This window comes from Apostichopus japonicus, chromosome 21 (genome assembly GCF_037975245.1).
Source record: "Apostichopus japonicus isolate 1M-3 chromosome 21, ASM3797524v1, whole genome shotgun sequence".
Taxonomy (NCBI): domain Eukaryota; kingdom Metazoa; phylum Echinodermata; class Holothuroidea; order Aspidochirotida; family Stichopodidae; genus Apostichopus; species Apostichopus japonicus.
The window spans coordinates 18,375,370-18,395,158 of record NC_092581.1 but is presented as its reverse complement, the minus strand read 5'-3'; the positions used below and the strand labels follow the sequence as shown (position 1 = coordinate 18,395,158).

Here is a 19,789-nt window from a genome sequence, read left to right as displayed (position 1 = left end):
AAAACAGAGAAGTGTTTGTATGTTGGGATGTGTGAACATTACTGGGTTCAGGGCACTTGTGTACCAGTTTGAAGAGAGGGATTAATGCCTTGTCCTGTCCTTTGCAAAACTAGAATGAGACATATATAGCACACATATTTGATGATCAGTATTCTGTCGTATTGTGTGTTACAACCATCTGTACGCCTTCCAAAGTTCTCACCAAACTTTTTTTTTTAAGTGGCCGAGATCAGTTTGATCAATACGAGAAACGTGTTAATAATCAACGCCATGGAGATAAGATCAGTTGACTATCAATCCAGAGTAATCAAACACACATGAGAAGCGTTTTGTAATTTGGTTTCTGAATTGAAAATAACAACGTATTTCACAGCTGAGACTTTACACTCAGGGTGCTGCAGAAGAGGATCGATATATATATATGTAACAGTGGTAACCCTTACCGATGGACTTGGTAAAAGGTGACGAGCGCCATCTATTTTACTTTACTACTTTTTGAGAATCATTTGCTACAACAACAACAACTTTTTGTGAATGGTCTGATCATTCTTTTTACGGAGCCATTCTTATTCTTGACAAGATTATATTATATTCAGGGTAAGCTTTCATTCGTGATTGCGTGTTAGGATTTAATTGCAGAGTGATGAAGAGCGTATTTGATTTCGATATTGCTGTCAATTAAGTAACTTAAGTAACTTAGTAACTTAAGTAACTTAAGTAACATAGGCGGAGTGTATAGCCTAGTGGTTAACGCCGGCGTCTCCCAGTCATGAGATCCCCGGTTCGATTCCCCGCCGACAGCAATGTGTGTCGTCTGGCAAGGGTGTTGTTCAATAACAACTTCCTGACATGGACGTTAAATGAATGTGTGCCGAGAGATTGGCTTTGGTCAGCTTGCGAGTCTATAAGCCTCCATGGCTTCTTTCGCGAGTTCCTGCTTGCGGGAAGATCACATATACATACATACATACAACTTGCCTGTCACCGTAGATCGCCATTCATCCCGTGCTATCCTAACACACGTGTGTTGTGGGGCCTTGGCCTTGACGTTATATCTTTGTAACAATGTGCACTACATCGACCGTTATGTGTTTGCTAAGTTGTATACTATTAAGCTTATACTTAATCCCTTTCGTCATTATCATAATCAGTGATGGATGATCAAACTTATAACTAGTAACCATGATTCCTGGAGATTGGTGAAGGTGTAAATTAGTATTAAAATGTAACATCAGACCTGAGAGTTCCATAATCTCCTTAGCAACCCAATTGTTAACATGAAGTTGGTCACATGACATGTCACCTGATATATTATTCTTTTTATTTCTAAAGTGATTTGTTTTAATTCTTTTGTTGAAGTAATTGAGATTGTTGGATTCATTTAGTGCTTTGCTATGACCAACGTCTGAGAATAATAAAACAATATTCAATTAAGTAAGAACAATACTCAATGTTTATGACTCCTCGTCACTCATGTATTGGTTCTCATTGCACATTTAATTTACATTAATTATCCATGATAAGTAATTACCTTAATCTTGTATTTATGATCCATTTGTTTTGTCTTTGCAGGGTTTTATTTCTTATTGTTGTTTTCCACTGAATAAACACGATGGCAACATGAACCTGTGTTTTTGGTCATTACATATGTCTTAACATTCTATTTACATATTATTAATATTAAGCTATACTACTTTCAACTCTGACGGAATTTATGGGTATTCACTAGTTTTTGTGAAGATTATAATACGGTTAAACCATTAACTACTATACACCAGGGAGTTGGATCACAATCAACGAGGTCTGTAATGTCATCTGGGCAAAAAAAAAAACGAACAGAGTACGACCTTACCTGCACTTTTGTTCAACGCTCGAATAATGACGTCATAATTATTTATACATAGCAACCGGTGACGGTGTTGGTGTGTTTTTCAATCAAACATGACTTTAGCTTAATTGTTATGCCTTATATTACAGCACTATGTAAATATTACCGGTAAGGTGTACGATTGAATAAAGAAATAAGCGGATCCTGTTTACTATAAATAGGCTGCTGTTACAGAAAAAATGGAGAGGAAAAAAATGGGAATGGGGAAAGAAAAGGGGGAAAAAAAACCCGTCTGAAAGAATTTCATAAGAGTTCAATAATGAAAAAGGAAAGAAAACATTACTCATGTGTGTATAAATTAGTATAGGAGTGGTACGATATTTAAAATGTTTACATTGATTTACTTGAGTATATAGGTATAGGTATATATATAATGACTTATTTGCATTGATCTGAAACTTCTCTACTATTTCGTCGCCTTGAACAAACTGTATGATATACAGCTTTCGTCATGTATTGTTGCCAGGAACAATGATTGCGTGCAAAGTTATTTTGCACACGGGTTTCACTTCAAAGACATTAAAGAATACCCAACGTCGGCGGTCCGTAAAATATGAAGCGCGCACCAAACGTGCGTCGCGGCAGTTTTCCAGACGGTCCAAAAATGTATTGTCAGTTTCTGCAGCTTGCCGACGGATATCGATTAAGAATTCATTTTTAGTCTCAAGTCCATGGGTGCAAATCAAGGGCGCAGGAACCGGGGGGGGCTGAGGGGGGCGCCAGCCCCCCAGTGAAAAATGTGGAGGGGCGGAAGTATCATTCCGCCCCCCCAATTCGCAAGTTAGAAAACCCCTTTTTCATTTCCAAATGAGAAAAAAAATCTCATTTGGAGCACCAAATTGCATCTAAGGCCAGGTGAAAATACAAAATTAAGTTTACAAAATGGAGTGGGTGTTGAAGTGTGCTAAATTGCACCAAATTGCATCTGAGGCCACCTGGAAATGCAAACAAATTCCAAAGGGGAGGGGGACACCCCCTCCCCTTAGACCCCTCCCCCAGGCTGGCCATCAGTCTTCAGCCCCCCCCACTCAAAAGTACCTTCCTACGCCACTGGTGCAAATTACATGTTCAATACATCCCTTGCATTAATTCTGAGCGGCGGGGCCGGGCCAAGATGTGCGTCGTAGTTCTGTCCCCACGGTATAGATCCTGGATCGTTGGGCCCAAAACTCTACTTTATATTACCGCGCTTCTGTCATTATTTTCATTGATCCATATACATTTTATGATCCTCGCTCCCGGGAGAGGGGAGTGGGTGGGTGTTGCATAAGGGATTCAAACTTGTAGGAGTACATACACTGAATACTGATAAAGTCCCATCAGCACCTGTTCGTTTACATTCGCTATACATTCGATTCCTTTACAAGGACGCTTTTCACTTTTGCCCATAACATGTTGAAGCACTTAACATGTTGCGCAAGTATATGATCCGGGTCGTCTGTGGCAGAGAACAGCTCTGGACAAGATGTTATATCGAGTTTTTAGACCATAAGAAATAAATCTGAAAAAAACCCTTTACAGCTGCATTACACAACAGTTCAATTTATCGGTATATGCCTGCATGCATGCTACATATACGCAGCCGTATAAGGCGGTCAGATGGGGTCGGGTTGAGTGGGTATTTTCTCTTACAGGAGAGGAAAATTCGCTAAAGCAAATCCATGTTTACAATGATATACATTTTCAATATTATATCATGACTTTGATATACCATCGGTGATAGGATCCTTTATGAGTAAAATGAGTACAACATACTTCCTGCACATTCGATACATAGGCAGCAAGATGAACAAATGTTGCTGTGTTGGTTCTCGAAAAGGCCAGTGTAGAACCGACTCTGTCCAACTTGTACCCTCCTAATCCTCTACCCAGATAATCTGCGCATCGATGGTTATTCGCGACATATGACGTATAGCCTATACATTTGATGATCTATTCCGATATTTATCCCGTCTTTTGCCACCATTCTTATGATTTCAGGGGAATTTTATGTCCTGTCACGAATTTTGGTCATTTGTACTTCATATATAGGTCATATATAGTCATGATTTTACTTTTTTGTACAGTGTACACTACCCTTTAAAGACAACGATATGCGCGTCACTGCAAGCGTCTTTTCTTTTCATATTTTTCCCATATTAAATCGTGTTTTGTTCGTTCGGTGAATAATACTTAAGGGATACAATATGTTCATATTTCGACCTATTATAAACTTCTATTCAAAATTCCGGGAATACCTGTACAATGCTCCAATAAACAAATACTATACAACGTATCACAATAGCATGATATAGCATTATTGGTTGGCACCACTTAGACACGTAACTAATCCAGGTCCGTTTCATCTGTTTACCAATTGTCTGTCACTTCGTTCTGTCCGACTTTATGAGGGTGGTGTTACACTTTTTCGACGAAATGTGTCTATGTGGATGTGAATATAGCGACTTTTCAATGGAGAGACTGATTAGTCGGTCACGTTACATGTTATTGGAAAGGTTAAGTCATCTTAGCCTTTTCAGTTGAAGGGTGTTAAATTTCTCTGCTTGTTAAGAAATTGCTTTTCCAGTTTATCAAGGGTTTAGTATTCAGAATAAGACGTGTCTATTCGCCGCAGAGTTGGTGGAAGATATTTCAACCTTAGGGTGGGGCCGTGTGTGGGGGAGGCGGGTGTATAGATATCGATGAGTAGCCTAGTGTGCGTTTTATCTGACTTTGATTTGAGGAGGAAAACCCACAAAGTCAACTAAGCACAATTCTCGACAAAATGGATTTCTGTACCACAAGTCCCATTATGTGTATGGATCTAAGCAATTTAGCACTTTTTTTCATGTCAAGACTTGTAACAAAAGGACATTCTTTAATTGCAAAAATGGAAAGACTTTTTAGTTTTTCCACAAAACTGAGGGGCCGCCTAACTTCCCCTCCCCGCACCATCGATTCCACCGCCCCTGTTCCACTGCATTCATTAACACTAGTTGGAAGAGTGTGATTTTGTCAGCTATGTCGGAGGCAAGGGCGGCGGAAGCACTTTTAATCTGGGGGGCACCGACGTCGAAGGGCACTTTGCATAAATTCGATTGGACTGATGGAGCCTGATATTTAGTACCCTTTATAACTCTTATTGTATTATCTTATTTGCGTATACACATTACTCCATCAACGCCCCCCCCCCAACCCTCAAGGAAAAAATGCATACTAGCACTGCAATATGTGCAAATTGGGACACAAGGAACAAGTTTTCTTTCGAGACAAAATGAGGTGAAATCATTATAAAGTCCAAGTCCCCGCACACGCGATCGATACATGCATGAAAGCAAATGAAATATGTCAAAATACGAAAGGATGGGGTAGGTTATGGGATATTAAAACTACACACATTATTCATAGTAGGCTATAAATGGCTTCTGCTTATTACAAAGTCACAATGTAATATAGCAATGCATTTTTGGAAATGCATTATGATTTTTTTGGCAAATTGAATATGCATAATGGCACCATAGGCGTAGGAGGCGGGGGACTGGGAGGGGGGCTGTAGCCCCCAACCAAAAATGTTTGTGAAAATTCGGGCAATAAATGCTGATAATTTTTCGGGCACCTACTGAAAGAAAAATAATTTGCAATGTGTTTTTCAATGGTTAACCTGATATTATTATGATCATTATTATTGTAAAGACTTGCCCCTTAATTGTAACCAATATGGAAGGGTAATAAGACGGCAAACGATTGTATGTTATTGGCATGCGATGTAAAAACCGACGCATGCCTATATGATATTTATACTAACATGTTGAACGCGCGCTCCGCGCGCGAAAAATTTTGGTTATATTTTCCGGGCAAGCCCCCCCCCCAAATCAAACTGGGCTCCTATGCCTATGAATGGCACTCACCAGAATGTTAGAACCTTGTGGTAGTAAACATTTGAGTTTGACCCACAGAAATTCATTATTACTTCTAAATTAGGATTAGATCTCTTACTGAAATATCGTTGACCTATAGGTGATCAAGAGTACAATTTTCATGTAGAAAAAAGGGCACATTTTTAACCTGAGGAAAAGTGGGGGGGGGGGGCACGTGCCCTCTGTGCCCCCGGTTCCGCCGCCCTTGGTCGGAGGGGTATATTGTTTGAGCTTATACGCACATATCACTGCAAGATTCCACTTCAAAGAAATATAGTTCTCACGATAGCACATAAGGAAATAGAGTCTTCTATTACACACACCGGAGCTATCAACTAGGCCTATCTATGGATGGTTTTGTCAGTAGCTTGTTACGTTGTCTTTGTTTTAGCAGTTTTGTGGTATTTTAAGTGCTGCTGTTTCGATAATGTCGAAGCTTAAATGGGCATTTGAGCTTGCGAGTTCTTCTATAGGCGAATTGTACCATTTCCCTATCCCAAAATTACAGTTATGTTCTGAGATATCCCGAGCTCCTCACTAGCTCTTCACACTCCTATGTTGCCGTTGGAGTGCAATTCACAGAGGGAGTGAGAGATACTTTAAAAACAGCGGCCAGTTCTCTGTGAGTCTAATATGTCATCGGTATATATTAGTCTCAACATTTCTAGAAAAATCAAATAATTGTCACTGATGAGTTATTGTCAACAAGCAGTTTTCTGCCACCCTCGAAAAGATGATTCATTGAAACAATTGTCTCCATATTGATACGGGAACCAGCCTCTATGTCTGTGAAATATTTGGAAAGTCGAAACCACGAGGAAAGTCTTTTCGAAAACAAACGCTAAAATTTGAGGTAAAAAAATGATGTCATTATCTTAATGAAATATTGTTATAGAATTCTTTACGGGATGGTTTGAGGGCCGAATCCTCGTAACTTATTGGGTTGTTTTGGTAGTCTGGGATCGTTACGTAACTCCTTCAAACAAGGTTAAACTGTCACTTCCGCAAGGTCACAATTACTGGTTCAGCGAGTCACAATACCGGAAGTTAAGGTCACAAACACGTATACGTGATGGGGCTTTTCGAGATTGGCTAGCGTAAAGAGTATTTGTCAGTTAGTAAGTACAAAGTACACACTAACCTTCTCAAGGACGAAGTACCAAACTGATGGTCAGTCTTGCGCAGTTATGCAAAGCGTTGGTCAGATTGACGTAAATATTAAATCTGAGTTGGAAGAATCTCTATTGACAGCTAACAAAAGGAAACGAATGCATCTATAGATTAATCACTTCCCTGGTGATTAATAAAACAGTCGTGAAACTACAAAATAACCACACTGAAATTTAAACAGATGGTTGACAGATGAATTTTATAACTTTTTGAAACGTCACTATGGAAGTATCCGACTTTAAAATATTGTAGATTAATGTGATAAAAACAACAACAGACGCAAGGCTCAGTTACTGAACTCCGTCAATTTCAAGATTAATGTAATCAGCAAATATAAATCACCATAAATAAAAACTGCATGTTTCCGTAACACTATGGTGAATAAGGAAGAAGGTTAGTAAACTAACCATCCTAATTATCAGATGCAGTCGTGGATTCCCTTTCACCGAAATCGAATACAACAAAAACAAAGTCATCTCTGACGTCAAGGACATGACGAAGTGAGCGCGCACGACAAAAATGGGGTAACTAGAACTGAATTTGCATGCAAATACGCAGTATTGTAATACGCGTAGAGTGCTTGCAGTATTAGGAAGAACTTTGCAAATACGCAGTATTGTAGTGTGCGTGGAGTGCTTGCAGTATTAGGAAGCCATTTTGCAAATACGTAATATTGTAGGGTTTGCAGTATTAGGAAGAACCGTTTTCGGTTGTTCATGGTGATATTTTTTAGGCGGGCAACACACCATGCAGGGAGTATAGTCATGATGTCGGCACCTACAAAGTGAGGGCGCTTGTGAGCTCCGTGCAGGCTCAGAAAAAGTTGGCTGCTCAGCTAGACTATGAACCTGCAAATGTACATATACTATATGAAACTTCAAGTTGCAGCGTCCAGTCATGTAGGTATAGTTCGCTTAGCCAGTTATACCAATATTGTAGCGCGAACAATAATGTCCGTTTTGACGAGTGCTTGAGTCATTCTGCTACAGTAAATGTTGCCGAATAACAAGTAGCATGGTGGGCTCATAATTGACGCACTTAAGGATTGGATTGACGATGTCGGTCAACATAAAATCCAAATCACTCAACTGCATGCACTTTTCATATGTGTAGTTCCTTAGAAATGTAATGATCTCAAAATATTTATTGTTCTGTGCCTACGCAACGTACAATTGAGAAGAATTTGACCACAAAATGTCTGCTGCGTCAAGTTCTTTCATACCCCTAAATTGACACATTCGTCGATAAGCTAACTGTAGTGTAGGACTAAGTATACATCCATTGACTTTGGATGCTGTTTGCTATGCTCTGAACCTCTAAGCTTAGACAGGTCAGGTCCCAGAGAGTAGTGGTATCATATTGAAGAAATTTTGGTTATTTTTAGGGAGTAAGATTTCCAAATGTCCAAAAAATGTGTAAAACTGGGGGGGAGGATGATAAAAGCTTAAAAAATACCACAATTTGGTCAGCAATTAGCTGAAATGGATTCAAACTCATGAAATATGTAATTCTGCTAGACTGCAAAAAGTTTAGGTGGCCTACTGTATCGTTGCTAGTAATAATTGAAGGTGCGTCAATATGAAGCCTTTACTATACGCCGTTAATTAAAGTCGTTCTGCTGCTGTAAAGACTGCCACATAGTGAGTATGATTTACGTTAGTCCTTATTTAACAATAATATTGCAGCATAACTAGTTTTTTCTTTCTTAGGTCATTATGTGACTGTCAATATTGCCGAATAATGACTACGATTTTTCTTGAAATGATGCCGGCGGCAATAAAAACTGCATAATAAAGACAATATGATTTTTGTCCGAAATGGCGACCTTTCTGTGACAGCTGACAGACTACCCAATAAAAATTCAAGCCTAGGTCATTTTGCTGTGTATTAAGACCTCACATAATGACTTGTAATTGTTTTTCTCATTATGTGACACAAAATGTACTACTGTTAGAAGGAGTAAAAAGCTGCATAAAAAGTTATTGAATAATGTCCGTGTTAGCGTTCCATACGTCGTACGTTCAGGGGGAAAGAAATTCTTTGATAAATGAAGGCGCCCATGAAAAAAAATAAATAAATACAGAGCGGTATAATGTGGCACGTTCTGCTTCTCAGAAGTATTCTCAGTCATTTTGGAATGCTAGATTGGACAATTAAGTGCCATTTACTGGTGTGCGTATAGATATAAATTTAGCCTGGCACAAAAATGCTTCTTGAGCATGGGTGATCATTATCCACTTAACTGGCTTTCTAACATATTTGCCATTATTGGGCAATATTGGTGACCTTTAACATAAAATAAAGATATTTACAAATGCTTTCTTAGCATATTATTATTAAAGCTAAGATAGAAATTTAATGCACCAAAACGCCAAGGTGCAGGCTTTATGTTTTCGGCGTGCGTCGTTGCAAGGCATTATGCAATAATTTTGATATCGTTTTACTGATAGAAATGATAACATTTTCCTCTTGTTTTTGTTATAAGTAATTTAATTGCACAGTGTTATGCAAGGTTTATTATTATTTATGTCAATCTTTATGTGTTTCACTTCGATTTTAAATATGCTCTTTGTCTCGATATACAAGCGAGGAGCTATTATGTTGATAAAGATCTTTCTTATAGCCTCTTGTGTTGTGTATGTAGACCTATAGACTAAGGTGACCATATTCTCCGATTCCATTAAAAGAAGTCCATAAATGGTATATGAGAAAACTTCGAGAGGTCTTTGTAAGTGTTCTTTGTGCTCTTTAGGTTACAGAAACAGAAGAATTTATATATCGTAAATATTAATATCAAGACACGGCTCCATAATGCTCTCTTAATTTCAATTACACGCTTTGTCTTCATTTCAACGTGTCATTCTACTGCTTTGGGTTTGTAAACTCTATACACAGCTGCGAAACGACACCGGTTGGCGGAGAGAAGGTAAACTGTGCCAGGGGCGTATCCAGGGGGGGGGGCGCAACAGGCGCGCGCCCCTATTGGCCGTCACCAATAAAAAAAAGTTTAGCGAAAAAAAAAAAATTGATGACGACCTTTATGTGAGATGTCGGTGATCGCTCAACCCCCCCCCCCCCTCCCGTATGCTTAATTTTTTGTTTGCCAAAAAAAAGGTTCTGGCGAAGTTCGGCGGCATAATAGTTTTAGAAACATAGATGGTAATTGTGTTTGTATTATCACTATAAACACTAAGTGACATGCCAGCCATACTAAATTGTGCATTTTGTGTCCATATTTACTGGAAATGTTGCTTATTATTAAGTTCGAAAAATGGATCACATATGGCACCATTTTGCATTTATGCATTTCAGCCCTTCTTCGAAAGCAAAAATTGTCCACCCCTCCCCTTAGACCCCTCCCCCAGGACGGCGATCATTCATGCCTGACGCCCCCCCCTAGTGGAAAATCCTGGATACGCCCCTGTGTGCTGAAGTGGAACGCTTGCCTGACCATGGAGTATCTTCATTACCTGAGATACGCAAACTAACAATATTCAAAACGTCTTTTGAATGGTTTCGTAGGAGTCAAGAATATAACAGAACACCATTTTCAATCTTAAATTTGTCGAGCTTCGTTTGCGTTAAGCAGCTGCCCCCAACTATAGCTTAAACGGGTTAAACGGACAGAATATGCATATTACACCTATTACAAGAACATCTTTGTGTACATAGTATATATTAACATAAAGTCTGTTCAAAGTATCTCTTTCGAGTTGCGGTTTTAGGAATAACAAATGGTTTCGAGTTGGTTAGCATCATGTTTGATCTCTAGAGTAAGGCAAAGTATGGCACCAAACAGAACTATTGTTCGATACAGGTGACAAACGCAGTGGAATTACGGCCTTCCTTACCGGTTTCGGGCTTAAGTCTAAAAGCAAGGCTATGATAATAACTCCTTTAATTATTAATGATAGGACGACTTTTATCAAAATTGGCTGGTAAAATATATATATATATATATATATATATATATATATATATATATATATATAGCTAAATGTATACTTCGGTCGACATTCCATGGTAGCCATTTCGTGGCCTTCTACATTACGTCGACAATTTGGTGTCCACGTTTTGTTTGAGCAATATTTTGCGACTATTCATAGTTACCTATATCACACAATTAATAAAGATTAACTTTCACTGCCTTGTAATTGAACAAGCCAACTTAAAAGAAAGGTTATGTTTTGATTTTCATAATATAAATATTTTCATTTCTGGTCTCTGAAAAGTGACAGTTCATGCTGGGTCTTAATGTCAGCCACTCTAGGCAAAAGGTGAGTGCAAGGTTACTTGGCAGTAAGGGAAATATTTCCATTTTATCAGTGTGATCTTATACTCTGACATCACAGGGGTGAGCCAAAAACAGCACTCTAGAAGGCACTCCAGCCAGAATAAGTAGACTGCTTCAAAACCTTGTGTTGCATACGATATATCCTGTATTGCCCCCAATATGTTCGACTGCCAATTTTCTTAGATCTCTTGTACTGACATCCTGATGGCATAGTTCCTCAAAAAGACTTTTAATCTTCCTTATCAAGATTGAATACTATATTTCAGTGGCGTAGGAAGGTACTTTTGAGTGGGGGGGGGGGGGGGCTGAAGACTGATGGCCGGCCCGGGGGAGGGGTCTAAGGGGAGGGGGTGTGGAATTTTTTTGCATTTCCAGGTGGCCTCAGATGCAATTTGGTGCAATATAGCACACTTCAATACCCACCCCATTTGTAAATAATTTTGCATTTTCACCTGGCCTTAGATGCAATTTGGTGCTCCAAATGAGATTTTATTCTCATTTGGAAATGAAAAGGGGGTTTTCTGACTTGCGAAGCGGGGGGGGGGCGGAATGATACTTCGGCCCCCATACTTTTCACTGGGGGGGGGCTGGCGCCCCCAGCCCCCCGGTTCCTACGCCCTTTCTATAATGAGATTGGAACGCTCTTCACTATGGGCATATACGCATGATTTCCTTTGGAAAAAGTTTGAATGTGTACCTCCGCGTGTTGTCTCGTGAACGTGGTGTAAGGGGTTCTGAGGATGGTACATTCCCCTCAGAACCTGGAGATTTTTCAAACATGAAAACCCCATGATGCCACTCGGTGCACAATATTTACACTTTTGCGAAACAAAACATGTTAACATTTGGTTACATTGCAATTTAGGCCTACTAGTCGGGGGGGGGGGGATGCTGTGTGCATGTCATTAGTAAAAAACTGGAAATTGTAGAAAGACCCCCATCATACACAATTTATACAAAAACGCTAAGTGAACACCAATCAAGGCCCAAAAAGTGTATATCTCTAACAGACTATGTAGCACAAAAATACAGGTAAAGGAATGGCAAAGGGGTTCGATTCATCAACTCAATTACACGTGTTTTCACAGATATATATCGATATACAACTTTTGTCCACCAAATGTTAACTTTTAATAGATGTCGACCAAAGGTAAGATTTAGTGGTATATACATATACGAGCTGTGTAAAATAAACACCTACCATGCATTTTCTGCAAGTCAACAATCCCCACAATCCTTTGAACCACATGAAATATAAAACAATGGATAGCAGTGAGCTTAGACCATGTTGTGATATTTGTACTATTTAGTAATGTATGATTAATGTATGTCGTTAATTTTTGTGTAATGTATGTCGTTTTTGTTATTTTTGTGTAATGTTATTTTTGTGTAATGTAATGTATGTCGTTAATTAATGTATGTCGTTAATGTATTTCGTTAATCCCAGATTAATGTATGTCGTCCAGTTACAGAGTTGTTGACAATTAACAATTCATAATCATGGACGTTAAATATGAATGTAAGAGACTGACTTCGGTCAGCTTGCGGCTTTGATAAGCCAATGAGGCTTCTCCGCGAGTTCCTGCTTGCAGGAGGATCTAATATACATACATACATAATTGAATATGCGTTGAATATTAATAACTTCAACCTATTTTTTTTTAAAGGGAAAAAAGTTGTCCGATATATTTAGCAACCTAATACTTGCAAACAAATTACTTGCAGGTATCGTTAAAGAAACGTTATCTATTTCCATTCATTTTGTTCTTTCATATATTGTATACGGGTTGCCAATGAAACATGACCGTACAAAAGTTACACACAACCAGTATTCATGCTTCTACGTTATACGTTTCCAATTTTTACGAACACATCCAGTTCATGAAGAAAAAAAAAACATTTTTTTTCGATATTGCAGCTGTATATAGTATGTTCAGTTTCATTTAATTTTCCCTTTGTTGTATGATGTATAAGTGAGAGAGGGGCTGGAAGGGAGAGAGAGAGGGAGGGAGGGAAGGAGAGAGGGGGGGGGGAGGAAGGAGGGGAGAAGGAGGGGAGGGAGGAGAGTTGGGCCGGATGGCGAGAAACGTTTTTCCATTTACTCTGTGTGAACATTTATGTTATAATTGGAACGTTTAACTCATTTAAACTGATTAATTAGTCTGACGGATCAAAGTTGTCAGGATTGCTGAAGAAAAGAAAAGATAAGATGCTATGAACTTGTTTACCGTACATGAGGTATGTATTGTGGTTCCGGGGAGTGAGGTGGGAGGGGGAAGTGAGGTTAGGGGGGGTATTGGGGTGACATTGGGGGGGGTTGACAAGAAATGAAGCTTCACGGTGGAGATATACCTTTTCATGTATATGTCAACAATCCCGCCGGAAATTGGAACGAAAATTGTAATCGTTTATTGCCATTCATGAGTCTGACTCTTCAAAAATGGCCAGGTTTGTCAGGGAAAATATGACATAGTCGTAGTTTTTTTGTTGTATGTTAAAGCATAAGAAAGAATGAACATGTTTCCTAGAAGCTTTTATATATAAATAATTTCTTAGAATATAATGGTACAAATTTTTACAGTCAGTGTCAAGTAATTAACTCTTTTTTTTTTAATTCCTAGCTAATTATACCTCATTTTCTGGAGTAGATTATAGATATCGACGGTGCAGAAGGACCACCCCTATCTACCCCTCCCCCCCCCCCCGCCGTTTCTGAATCTTATACGTTTAGTGTTTATTTGCGATTTGTGTTATCTTCAAGTTCCTGTTGCACATCCTCCCAACGAGACAGGCCCCATATGGCCTATAAAACTTCTCACAACCCCCCCCCCCCCAAAAAAAAAGCCATCCTCCAATTTCCAGCCAAATGTTGGTGAGGTTATCATTCCTTTTTGTATAGGAACTGTTAATGGTTTACATTATTCCTTGCAATTAAAAAACTGGGCAATGTTGAGCCATGCGTTTTTTACACACTATATCAAATTTAAATTATGTAGGCTACATGTGCTTGTCTATCATGTTTATAACAGAGTCGTATAGATGAACGTATGCTCTCTTTTTTCAATGACAATTGTAGACAGTTGGCAAATAAAGTATAACTCTCAGTCAGTCTTTGCATTATCGTTTAATTTAAGCAGCAAAGACACACTGCATGTGTACACACTACATGCATGTGTACACACTGTGGCCTAATTTTCATATAGTGTATACTATACGCATGCATGTATGCTGTAGTGCTGTTATACGGTTGCGGAGAGCTGTCTCTCTGTACGCAGCACTGTTTCAGTTAGAGTAAAAAATAAATTATTTCTTATAATTATACATTTTGTTTCTTGTAATTATACAGATGTATTCATCTTTACTACTTTCTGGCCTAAGTCTAGATAGGGATCAGTCTTGTAGATGTCCAAAGTTTTGTTTGTATAGGTGACATGATGTGGCCGTGTGTTGTGCGTTTGTATAATTACAGTGCATTTTTACAATCGCTTGTTTAGATTTAAGGGTAACCTAGGCGAAAGGCAAGTCAAATCATAAGTACGTGAGAGGTTTGGTCAAAACTTTGGTCAAAGGTCCTTTGAAAGCAGCAGAGGTCCAAACAACTTTTTCAAAGATGACTAACGATGGATTGGGCGAGGGTGTGGAAGTGGGGTGGGCCCGTGGGGATGACCAATTATGAGTGGTCGTCATATGTACCTGATAGGTATAGGGTCCCCAATTAAATTAAGCAGTATCATGCTGTTTGATAAATGTCATTTTGAGAGCATCTCGATCAGAAGTTAAGAACTGAAATTCGTTTACAGAATTTACCGACTGAACCCTATACCAACACAGAGGGGGGGGGGTGTTCAACATTAAGACCATGTCCCCGGATTTCATGGAAAAAAAATATGGTCACCTTTCAAACCCAAATTCCCTTCTTCTCCATCACAGGGTCCAGTTTGTAATATAGTAAAGTACACTAGCCTTTGAGCACAAAATTGGCTGCCGGATACGCAACTGAAGACTTAACAGATGCAACAAAATGACATTAAAACTGGCCATGTGAGGTGAACTAATTAACGTAAATTAATTGTTATGTAAACTCACCGGAATAAATGAGAATTCCACCAAGTCCCATGCAAATATATCGAAGACTGACATAACGAGTAAAATAAGGGCAGCAAGGCGCGACTCATTGACAAGGTACTGCCATTGTCGAGACCTCAATTGTTGTAACTGAATGACTAATTATAAAGACAACTTGAAAGGTAACGAACGAAAATGTCAGTCAAGGGAGAAATTCTCACACCTTTTCTCAACCTCCAAATAGAACATAATAATAGTTTGCTTACAAATAGCGCTTGGACTGAAACACACGTGCCAGCTTAACGTTAATATTTGAACAAGCGACTTTTTTCTCTCTCTTTACGGTGGCCGATATGAATCATAGCTATGGGAACAAGTGTCAAGTCATGAAAATTAGGCCGATGGAAATACCAGCTTCTGTGGGACCAAGCATGCATACACAACCCAACAGAGAATCTCGAAGGACGACCTGCAATCCGGCTATATATGTTAGTGGAAGCCTATACCATATATAGGGAAGGCCATGTCACTTCCCAAAGAAGATCTCTCTTTGTTCGGGGAGGGTGGGTCAATTAATTCCCACATATAGGCCAAGATGACCAGCATCCAGTTTATTCATTCATACCGTGACGCTTTAATATTCACTGCACGGAACGTTTAGGACTCGATGGAATCATGAAACGACAATTAGGTTTGTTAATTAGCGTGAAGAGTGTGTTCGGGGTGACGGGCTTAATGTTATGACGGTTTTTGTTGTTGTTATTAATCTCCTACGACGCAAAGGATTTGCGGTCATCTATATGGGAGGTGTTGGGACTGAGTGGGTTGGAGGATAGAGGAGGAGGGGGTTGGGGGTTCGGCCAGACTCATGTATACGTCAAACATTGCTTGAATACGTCACTGTTGATAAACTGTGTTGCTCCGTTACAGCTCGTGTACTATATAGTATAAGTGGCGGCGAAGTGATTTGCTTGTATATGTATATTTATTTATTTATTTGCCTTAATGTTGCTGCAGAAGAAAGAGACGCTTATAAATTGAAAGAGTGTATATCGAATGTGTAGCAAACACTGATTTTATTCAAGGAATGAATTAAAGAGAGAAAAAAACAGAGAAGTGTTTGTATGTTGGGATGTGTGAACATTACAGGGTTCAGGGCACTTGGGTACCAGTTTGAAGGGAGGGATTAATGCCTTGTCCTGTCCTGATCAGATAGCCTAATTCAGATGACAGTAGAAGGAGAAGTAGAAGGGGAGGCCAGGACAGGCCAGGACGTAGGAAAACAGGATGGATCGATAACATCAGGAAGTGGACAGATGGAGGAATGGCCGTGGCAAGAGCAAAGGCACACAAGAGAATGAGGACGGTTCTATGAAGACTATGGCAAAACAGCAGCAGCAGCCTGTCCTTTGCAAAACTAGAATGAGGCATAGCACACATATTTGATGATCAGTATTCTGTCGTATTGTGTGTTACAACCATCTGTACGCCTTCCAAAGTTCTCACCAAACTTTTTTTTTTAAGTGGAGATCAGTTTGATCAATACGAGAAACGTGTTAATAATCAACGCCATGGAGATAAGATCAGTTGACTATCAATCCAAAGTAATCAAACACACATGAGAAGCGTTTTGTAATTTGGTTTCTGAATTGAAAATAACAACGTATTTCACAGCTGAGACTTTACACTCAGGGTGCTGCAGAAGAGGATCGAATCGGATGTGTGTGTTGGGGGGTGGGGTCACGAACTACACACACACGCACATGTTAATATAAATATATATATATAATTGAATATATATATAATTGAATATATATATATATATATATTTCTAACCCGGGGGGCGCGAATTACTATCTAAGCGGAGCGCCACCATCGGTTGGCGCGCAGCGTACAAGAAATTTTCTGGTTTTGATACCACCCAGATCACCGGAAATGGCACTTCTCGGGCTTGAAAATGACCAACCAGATGTAACTTTTTGCCTGAGAACCAAGTATTTCCCAATAGTTTTTTTTCCATCCATAACCTTTTTGAAGATTGTCACCAGTCACACATCATGTTCAACCTCATCGCATCTCCTGTGGATCATTGCTTTTGTAGGTGATTCTACGTCGCGGCCCACAATATCCGTCAGCCCCACTTTTCAAGGTTTTAAGCCCATTATTTGTTCAGAATTTGAAAATTTACGTTTCTCGTGATTAATCTCAATTACAAAAATACCCATAATGTTGCACAAAATTTCATCTATGGACAACCAATATAGAAAAACCCAAGGGCGGCGGAAGCACTTTTAATCTGGGTGGGGGGGGGGGGCACCGACATCAAAGGGCACTTTGCAGATATTCGATTGGACTGATGCAGCCTTATATTTAGTACCCTTTATAAATCTTATTGTATTTATCTTATTTGCGTATACACATCATCCCATCAACGCCCCCCCCCCCTCAAGGAAAATATGCATACTAGCACTGCAATATCCAATGTGCAAATTAGGAAACATGGAACAAGTTTTCTTTTGAGACAAAATGAGGTGAAATCTTGCTAGTTGCCATTGTAGGAATCTTCCGAATTAGAATTTATTTCTTGTTAATATCTTACGATTTTTTTTTCATTCGAAATAGCTTTGAGTTTGACCCACAGAAATTCATTAGAAAGTCAGCGGCGTAGCCAGGATTTGCAAAGTTGTATGCACGACTATCTGAGCGGAGCGCCACCATCGGTTGGCGCGGAGCGTGCAAGAAATTTTTTGGTTTTACAAACCCCTCAGATGGCCGGAAACGGCCCTTCCCGAGTGTTCATTCTGGTTCCCTGGCCTCTTGCTAACTTGAGACACCTAAATTTTTATGTAGAAAAAGGGCACATTTTTTAACCTGAGGAAAAGTGGGGGGGGGGGGGGGGCACGTGCCCCCTGTGCCCCCGGTTCCGCCGCCCTTGGAAAAACCTCCTTGAACCCCTAACAGACCGGTCAATATTGCACGAGTAGAGGGACGTGTGATGAAGAATGTGGGTCAGAAATTTTCAAAAATTCAGACACAGTTAATTTCTTGGTGTACAAATATTAAGACCTCTTATAACGGCTATTATAAAACTTGGTTGAAGGAAATGAAAATATAGCAGATATTTCCGAAACCGAACAATACACACATAGGCGTAGGAGGCGGGGTGGGGGCTGCAGCCCCTAATTCGCCATTACTAATGTAAAAGAGAGTTTTAACATAATTGGACTTCCATGATTTTTCCCCATCTATATAAGACATTTCGTTGTTTACATTAGCATCCCGCGGTATACTGTGCCACTTTCACGGACCGTACGGTACACGATGGCATCTGATGTAATAACCGATGCTTGCTTATATGATATTGACATAAACAATGTTGGACGCGCGCTGAGCGCGCGAAAATTTTCGGTTATTTTTTTCGGGCAAGTCGGACAATATTGAGGCTGTTCATCCTGGAACGCCATTTTCATGCTCACTGATATGATGTGATATCTGCTGTTTGCTTTACAAATTCGAACAGGCGCGTAGCGAGGAATTTGCCAAGGAAAGGGCGAAGCCTGTAGGCAAATTATCTAAGCGTAGCGCCCCCATTAGTTGGCGCGAAGCGTATAAGAAAATTTTTGCCGAAATGCCTCCCAGATCGCTGGAAATGGCACTACCCAGGACCATTTGTTGGCGCGAAGCGTACAAGCAAATTTTGGCCGAAAATGCCTCCCAGATCGCTGGAAATGACACTTCCCAGGCCTTGTAAGTTGCATCTAAGCACTTTCTATTTTGAAATTACTAGCGATATCATTAAATAATATGCTGAAGGGGGGGGGGGGCGGTCGCCCCCTTCCCGAAATTTGTCATGTTCCCCGACGACACGGTCGAGTTCGAGACCAGCCACAGTTGGTTTCATAGCACCGTTCTACAATTGATTAAGGCGTATATACACACACATGCACGCGTTATGATATACCATATATAGTATAGGCTATATATAGATCACGAGTAAGAGAATTGAGTTGTCGGTGTAAGGGGTAGGGTGAGGCACACGCCTCTTCCGAAATCCTTGATCCGTCACTGGCTACCCTGTGTATATAATAGGGATCAGCGCTGTAATAATGTCACTGTTCCTCTTTCTCTTCCCGGTGTTTTTCTTTAACTCCCTCCTTTTCTCCTTTTTCTCTCTTTCTTCTTTTTCTTTTCCCTTCCTTCCTCTCCTCCTCCTCCTCTTTCCCCCCTCTTTTTTCCTGTTTTCTTCTCTTTTTTTTCTCTACTCTTTTTCTTACCCGGGGGGCGCGCGCCCCCAACGCCCCCCCTGGATACACACCTGATATATATATATATATATATATATATATATATATATATATATATATATATATATATATATATATATATATATATATATATATATATATAATTGAAAATCGTTATGAGTCGGAAAACCAAGAACAGTGAAAAAAACTTCCAGCCTCCACCGGGACTCGA

The 19,789-nt window shown here is 39.7% G+C and overlaps 1 protein-coding gene across 2 annotated transcripts in view; it reads right to left on the bottom strand.

Annotated features, from left to right (window-relative positions):
- The window catches only part of LOC139963274 (NADPH oxidase 2-like), a 59,004-nt gene that overhangs the window by 36,295 nt on the left and 2,920 nt on the right, over positions 1-19,789 (bottom strand). Inside the window, exon 1 of one of the 2 annotated variants that reach the window (XM_071963929.1) lies at positions 15,335-15,549. The exons of the other annotated variant lie outside the window; for it this stretch is intronic. Coding sequence (XP_071820030.1) covers positions 15,335-15,388 — 54 coding nt within the window. The 5' untranslated portion in view covers positions 15,389-15,549. Of the gene's footprint in view, positions 1-15,334; positions 15,550-19,789 lie in introns of those variants that run through there. 2 annotated transcript variants of the gene reach the window in all.